The sequence below is a fragment of the Tilletiopsis washingtonensis genome (genome assembly GCF_003144115.1).
Source record: "Tilletiopsis washingtonensis strain MCA 4186 unplaced genomic scaffold FA09scaffold_9, whole genome shotgun sequence".
Taxonomy (NCBI): Eukaryota; Fungi; Basidiomycota; class Exobasidiomycetes; order Entylomatales; genus Tilletiopsis; species Tilletiopsis washingtonensis.
In genome coordinates this window covers 302,142-308,889 of record NW_020312006.1, presented here as the reverse complement: position 1 = coordinate 308,889, position 6,748 = coordinate 302,142, and the positions used below count along the sequence as shown (strand labels likewise).

Here is a 6,748-nt window from a genome sequence, read left to right as displayed (position 1 = left end):
TCTTCCTCCACAGGCCTACGAGCTCGCGGCGCGCGGCCTCGGCCACTGGGTCAAGTCGCACTTCATCCCAACTCAGTACGACGACAACGGCAACTCGCACCCCGTCCGCCGCAGCCTCTCGGAGGCCGGCGACTTCGAGGCCCGCGGACTGGAGGCAGAGGCGCTGCAGCGCTCCCTCGAGGTACGTGGCAAGGTGGGCAAGTGGATTGGCAAGAAGGTGGTGGCGAAGCTCAAGAAGGTGCTCCCCACTTACGGAGTGCACCCTTCTCCTTCTCGCCGGTTTGAGCAGCAGACCGAGGATGAGGCGCGTGGGCCTCGGACGCTGGCTGGACGGCCGGTGAGGAATGCCCTTGCTGACGCTACGACCTGCACAGGATGAGCTCGACGCACGCGGTCTCGGCCACTGGGTCAAGACGCACATGGACTACGGCACGCTCGTCGACGGCCAGAAGGGCCCGAAGAACCCCGACGCAAAGTGGCGCCGCTCCGTGGACGCTGACTCGCACTCGCTCGGAGACGTCGAGGCGCGCGGTGTCGGTAAGTACATTGGCAAGAAGGTGGTGGCCAAGCTCAAGTATGAGCTGCCCTTCCGTGGCGTCTACCCGTCGCGCCGCTCCGATGAAGGCGAGCCTGCAGGCGAGCTGGAGGAGCGCGGCACCGTGGGGAAGAAGATCGGCAAGGCGGTGGTGGCGAACTTGAAGGTTGTCCTGCCTAAGCACGGCATTTACCCCTCTCGCCGTTCAGATGAGGACGAGCTCGCCGCCCGCAACCTCATCGACGTCGACATGGCGCCCACCTCGGTCATGTACAGCCGCGACGCGGACCTCCTCGGCGCGCGCGGCTTCCGCGACATCTTCCACCACGACGAGGAGCTCGAGACCATCGGCGAGCCGCACGGCCAGGTGCAGCAGATCCAGCGCGACGACCTCGAGGTGAGAAAGCTCGGCGCCAAGCTCTCGAACTTGATCAAGGGAAAGGGCAAGGGCAAGAAGGACAAGAGCAGCGACGGCGGCAGCGCCTATCGAGCGGGCTCGGCTGACGCCGCGCCGCAGGACATCGGCCCCATCCGCCGCGACGCCGACGCGGAGCTTCTCGAGCGCGGCGTCAACAAGAAGACCATGGCCGGCAGCGTGTTCGGCCACAAGACGAAGTAGCGCAACACCGGGCGCGACATCGACGCCCGCTCGGCAGACCAGGCCGAGCAGGAGGAGCGCGACATCTTCGACGCCATGCACAAGGCCGGCCAGCACATCGAGAAGAAGCTGAATGACCACGGCTACATCATCGCCCGCTCGGCAGACCAGGCCGAGCAGTCCGAGCGCGGTCTCAAGCACTGGATGGACGAGCACGGCTACGTCTTCATTCGCTCCGCCGCCGACGAGGTGAGTTGCGCGCCCGGCGGGCCTGCGCCATCACTGACACACTCGGGTGCTCCAGGCCAGCGAGCTCGAGGCACGCAAGAGCAAGAGCAAGTCCAAGAAGCCCAAGAAGAACAAGGAGGAGGAGGAGCCGGCGCCTGCCCGCGGCGGCCGCGCCAGGCTGCGCCTCGGCGGCCGCGACATCGAGGACCTGGGAGCTCGCGAGGCGGCCCAGGTGCGTAGCGCGTGAGGCGGTGCTTAACCGTTTGCGAGGTGGTGAGCTAGGCGCGCTAGCATCCTCTTGACGTTTCTGACGCATCGCGCTCACAGGCCGACGAGCTTATGGCCCGCGGCCTCGGCCACTGGCTCAAGGAGAAGATAGGCCTGCACCCAGCCCAGATTGTCGACGGCCAGCAGGCACCGCCCAACCCTAACGCGGTGCCCCGGCGCGCACTCGACGACGATCTCGCGGCGCGCGGCAAGTTCAAGGAGTGGCTCGACTACCAACTCACCCGACCACTCTGAGTAGCCCGCCGCTGCCCTCGCCCTCTCGGACCACCTCTCCTCTTTGCGCTCCTCCCTCGCTCCTCTCTCGCTCCTCGTCCTTTCGCTCGCCCCCGCCCGCTCGCCCTCCGCTCTTCGTCCGTCCTTCGCCCTCCGCCTTCGCCCCTCCTCTGACCCCGCCCTCGTCCTCACCTTGTCCTCACCGCCACCTCGACAGCCACCCTCGTCCGCCGCCATCTTCATCACCGCCACCTTTCACCAACCACCTTTCACTCACGACCCCCCCCCCCCCCCCCCCCCCCCCCCCCCCCCCCCCCCCCCCCCCCCCCCCCCCCCCCCCCCCCCCCCCCCCCCCCCCCCCCCCCCCCCCTCCCCTCCCTCCCCTCTCTCCCCTTCCCCGACTGTCATTTCCCCTCCTTAAGCCGCGCTGACCGTTTCGTGGTCGCGCGCACGTTCCGTTCCCCAATGCATGCCTTTGCGCTGCAGCCCCCCTTACATCTTTCGTCTGACTTGTGTGATCGAGAGCTGCAGAGGCGCGAAAGGATCGCTGCCTTTCGCCGCGCACGCCGAGTCTTCGAGCTTGGCACTTTTGCAGCGGACGCATCGGCATTGCTAGCTCTCCGCGCCGCCGTCGAGCAAGCGGCGCCACTCATCAATCGTCTCCTTCGGGTAGACAAGCCACTCATCCCATGCATCCAGGACGACCCTGACTCCCGCCCTCGCCGCCTCCTGCCTCAGTCGTCCGCCCAGGCTGCGCGCCACGTCGGCGAAATGCCGCATCACCGTCGGCAAACGAGCCTCGAGCGCTGCACGGTACTTCCACGCGTGCGGCAGTGGGGCGGCACTGTTGTGCAGGATGTCGGAGACGACGTGAAGACGGGCTAGCTTGCGAGCTAGAGGCGTTGAGGGCTGCAGGAGTGAGGCGACGAGGATCTCGGAGATCTGAGTGCGAGTGTCAGTGGGCTCTGGCGCTAGGCGTCGGGAGAGAGTGCTCACCGTCTCGGAAGCATGTCCCCGCTCGATGGCAAACGCCATAGCGCGAGCGATGCGCTCTCGCCGCGGCGTAATGCCTCGCAGCATCGCCTCGAAGCGTCGACGAGCAGCAGGCGACAGCTCGTCGCCGCGGCGATTGCGCATGTTCTCGGCCTCGGCTTCCTCCTCCGAGTCGCTCGAGTAGAGCGATGCATAGCCCTGGAAAACCCGTGTCAGCCGCGTGCGACGCGAAACGGGGCGAGCAACTCACCTCGTCGCTGAAGGGCGGTGCTTCGATGTGTGGGATGTAAGTCGGATCGACGAGCGAGGCGAAGTACTGATAGGAAGGCAGCTGTTCTCAAGTCATCAGCAATGCCCTCCTCCATCCCACCGCACGACCTCGCACTCACGTTCTCATCGCGCAAGAACTCAAAGCGCGGATTCGCGCGCTCACGATCCCGGACGACGTTGAGGAACTTATCGCCGTACTCTCTCGCATGCGGTGCAATCTCTTGCATGGTGCGCAGCAGCGGCGCATCGTAGATCTCGAGCCGCTCGCGGAGGACACTGCAGGGACTCGTACTGCGCCCGCGCGTGCGGCGATGAGGACGAGGGCCGCCTTCGGGAGAGCGAGGACGCAGACGGACGGGAGAGGTGCCGCGCCGACGTTCTTGCTTTGCGAAGCTTGATTGCGCTGTCCATCATCGCGTCAGCTGCCACGTCACACATCTATGCTGGCTCTGCAACGTACGATAAAGTGCTCGCGCCGGCTTTGGCATCCCCTTGCCCCAGCTAGTGGACAGCGTAGCGCCGTTTGACTCCCACTTTGCCCCGTCGGCATGCTGCATCGCATACTCTGCGTCCTCGCGACGCATAAAGCTCACGAAGCCTACGAGGCCCTTGAGTGCGCCGGCGCCCATGTCGGGTCGATGATCGCGCGGATACATGATCTGCGCCGCTTCGCTCAGCCATGCGTCGAGCGGGCTGAGATGGAAAGCTCACCTTGACGGTAGCGACGTCGCCGTAGCGCGCAAAGTGGCGCCCCAGCTCGGCCTCGGTCACGTCGCCGGGCAAATTGAGCACACAGACGTTTGTGGAGTTGTGGTCGCCCGTGCTGTGGCTGCCGCTTCGGGGCGCCGTCTCTTGCGCCAGCACGGCTGAGACTGATGTGTTGTCTGCGCGCAGGCCTGCATCAGAGTCTGCCGAGTCGTAGTCGACTTCGGGGAGACTCACCGCCCAGACGCTCCTTGATGCGCGTCTCGCGAGCGGCTTGATCTCTGTCTCGCCACCGTCAGCTTCTGCTGCAAATTGACAGCAGCGCTGCGCGACTCACCGCGCCAGCTCGCCAGCGAAGTCCTCCATCACGCGCCGCTTCTTGCCCGGCGGCTCTCTGCGTCTCGAGCCTGATGCAGCAGTCTGACGTCCAGAGCAGCCGATCAGTATCGACCGCCCTACAGCTAGCACTCTGCAGACTCACATCCTCAACACGCTCCTCCCCAAACGCCGCCCCTCCAATCCCACCTCTCTTCTCCGTCTGCTGCGCCTGCACCGCAGGTCTCACAAACGCCGCCGCCGGATTCCGGCCCGCCAGGCCAGGTGCCAAGCCTCTCGCGACGCCCAGGCCTCCGCGCGGCGGTGCCATTGCCTCTTCTTCCTCATCGTCATCGCCGAACGCGCGACGCATGCCGATGCCGCTGCCGCCGCCGCTCGAGCTCGAGCCGATGCCGCTGCGGGCTGAAGCGGGCACACGGGGTGGGGAGGGCGCTCGTGCGGCTGGAGCACGGGCGGTGGGGGCATAGGCGACGCCTGTGAGGAGGACATGAGCCATGTTTGATGTGTGCGGTGGCGCTGGCCCAGACGGCGATGGAGCCAGTGCCCCTGAGAGAGGAGACGCTAGCAGCCCCCCCCCCTCCCCCAATCGCCATCGTCTCGCCTCACAAAGACTCCTTTCTGTCCCACTCAGTGCTTTAACGCCAGTTCAGCAGCCTGCAGCTGCGGCCCCGTCGCCTCTCGCCTTTCCCATGCGTTGCTCTGGTCTACTCACCGCCCGCGCGCACGAAGCCGACCTGCTTCTTCTTCTCCCTCACCTCCTCCTCTCCCTCCATGTCCCTCAGCAGTTCCCTATACGCCAGCGCCGCCCTCTCCTCCTCCTCCTTCTTCCTTCTGGCGGCCTCATCCCGCTCGCGCTCAAAGCGGCTGCGCACCTGCGTCGCTCCGCCCGCGGCGAGACGCGCGGCACGCGCTGCTTCGTCTGCGGCGGAAAGCGGCGCGGCGGACGCTTTGGCGCGTGCGAGAAAGGCCAGGATGGCGGGATCTTCGGGCGTGGGCGAGCGCGAGGGGAGACGACGAGTCGTCGTCATGGTGCCTCGACTGAGCGGGGCAGGGACGACGCGGGCGGGAGAAGAGTCGTGGAGAGAAGGAAGGAGCGCTCGGTGCGGCCCTCGCGCGCTGTGCGAGTTTTCCCGCGGGGCGCGCCGCCCACGGCCCACCTCACTCCACTCCTGCACCGCGCCGAGAGGCTCCTCACGAGGCTGGCGAGCAAGGCTGCGGGCACGGAAGACGCCTCGCTTGCATTCCGCAGCGAGACGCCTATGCGGATGTCGCAGCTCCAACCCCTCCGCTCACGCCCTTCGACAGCTCGAAGCTCCTCCGGCGTCTGAAGCGCGCAGAGCTGCTACTGGCTCCTCTTCACATGCAGTTGCGACACGATGCCGCTCGAGCACCCCATAGCGAGAGCTTTCATTATCGATTGCCATCTTTGCCATACTACATACAGCCCCCGCCTGTCCTACTTGCGGCTACTCTGATGGCAACCGGCGGCACTGGATGTGCGTCAGGCGCGGATCTTGCGGCAGCTGGCAGAAGACTTGTGCGGCAGGCGCGTCAGCGACAAGTGGGCAGGGAGGGAGAGAGGGAGAGGACGCACAGCCGAGATGTTGCATCTGCGCGAAGAGATCCTTGGCTATGGGCAAGCAAGGCGTGTCAGCGGCTAGGCGACAGGCAGGCAGCTTGCACGGCGCGAGGCTTCGAGGCGCAGAGATGTCGAGCAAGCTACTCGCCCCCTGCCGCCGCAGACTACGAGACTAGACGAGCCCTGGGGCATGCAGACAAAGCTGCAGCGGCACCCGCACGCCTAGTACAGCACGCTGAGTAGAGCGACACGCAAGCTCGTCGAGCTGCGCGTGCTGATGATGCCACGGAGCGTGGCCGGCACGAGCCCACCTGCTGCTGCCGCAGCGCGACCCGGTAGACTCTACCCCAAAAATGTTCTCGCTTGCAGTGACACCGCAGGCGCCAGAGAAGCTTCGGCATTGCTCGCGCGCTCTGCACCTTCAGCAGCCCTGTCCTGAAGCCTGCCGCTAATTCCGCGTATGGCCCGAGCGGCGAGACAAAGCAGCGCCCTCATCCAGGCTCTACTGGAAACTCGAGGCTCCCTGTACGTTCCATTCTTCTGTACCCGTCCGCGTATACCGCTTAGCGGCGCTCAGCCACGTACCAATCCCATCTGAGGCCCTCGCTCCGTCGCGCGATACTCACCCTCCATTGCGATCTGCGTGCACTCCGTCTGTCCGCCGGGCAGGTGCTTGCAGAGTTTTGCCGATCCCGCACCTCTCTCGCTACACATCCATCGCAGTGCAGCGCGTCAGCGTCACCTTCCCTTCGGCCTCGCATTCGCGCAAGGGACAAGGGAGCGCCCAAACGCACCCATCGAAGCTGAATGCCTGCGCCTGCGGAGCCGGCTGGCCCGAAGCAGACGTGGTGCCCTGCACGAAGGCCGCGACACTGCGGTGCACGTCGCTGTCCATCTTGGAGGTGAGGTTGGAGGACTTGCCGGACATGGTATGGAGTTGTATGCGCGACGAGGGAGGGATGTGGAGGGAAGGCAGCCCGAGGCGCAGGCGCGGAGAATTGGC

At 66.0% G+C, this 6,748-nt stretch overlaps 4 protein-coding genes across 4 annotated transcripts; 2 read left to right on the top strand and 2 right to left on the bottom strand.

Annotated features, from left to right (window-relative positions):
* Positions 1 to 13: 13 nt before the first annotated feature.
* Positions 14 to 1,154, top strand: FA09DRAFT_338338 (hypothetical protein; the record flags this gene model as incomplete). Its single annotated transcript, XM_025744092.1, has 2 exons — positions 14 to 181; positions 375 to 1,154. Coding segments are annotated over 2 exons (948 nt in total), but the record flags the coding sequence as incomplete, so codon positions are not given.
* Positions 1,155 to 1,229: 75 nt separating this feature from the next.
* On the top strand, positions 1,230 to 1,883 carry FA09DRAFT_338337 (hypothetical protein; the record flags this gene model as incomplete). Its single annotated transcript, XM_025744091.1, has 3 exons — positions 1,230 to 1,382; positions 1,438 to 1,593; positions 1,689 to 1,883. 3 exons carry the CDS (start codon positions 1,230 to 1,232, stop codon positions 1,881 to 1,883), a joined length of 504 nt encoding a protein of 167 aa, XP_025598751.1.
* A 448-nt stretch (positions 1,884 to 2,331) lies between these two features.
* Positions 2,332 to 5,243, bottom strand: FA09DRAFT_317972 (hypothetical protein). The gene is made up of 10 exons (XM_025740893.1): positions 4,879 to 5,243; positions 4,312 to 4,640; positions 4,168 to 4,250; positions 4,068 to 4,111; positions 3,837 to 4,009; positions 3,586 to 3,784; positions 3,245 to 3,528; positions 3,106 to 3,186; positions 2,859 to 3,053; positions 2,332 to 2,804 (listed from the first exon to the last, which is right to left on the bottom strand). The coding sequence occupies exons 1-10, from the start codon at positions 5,192 to 5,194 to the stop codon at positions 2,475 to 2,477; spliced, it is 2,034 nt and encodes a 677-aa protein (XP_025598750.1). The 5' UTR covers positions 5,195 to 5,243; the 3' UTR covers positions 2,332 to 2,474.
* Positions 5,244 to 5,632: 389 nt separating this feature from the next.
* On the bottom strand, positions 5,633 to 6,673 carry FA09DRAFT_360204 (hypothetical protein; the record flags this gene model as incomplete). The annotated part of the gene is made up of 4 exons (XM_025745203.1): positions 5,633 to 5,700; positions 5,761 to 5,796; positions 6,372 to 6,451; positions 6,540 to 6,673. 4 exons carry the CDS (start codon positions 6,671 to 6,673, stop codon positions 5,633 to 5,635), a joined length of 318 nt encoding a protein of 105 aa, XP_025598749.1.
* Between the last annotated feature and the right edge of the window lie 75 nt (positions 6,674 to 6,748).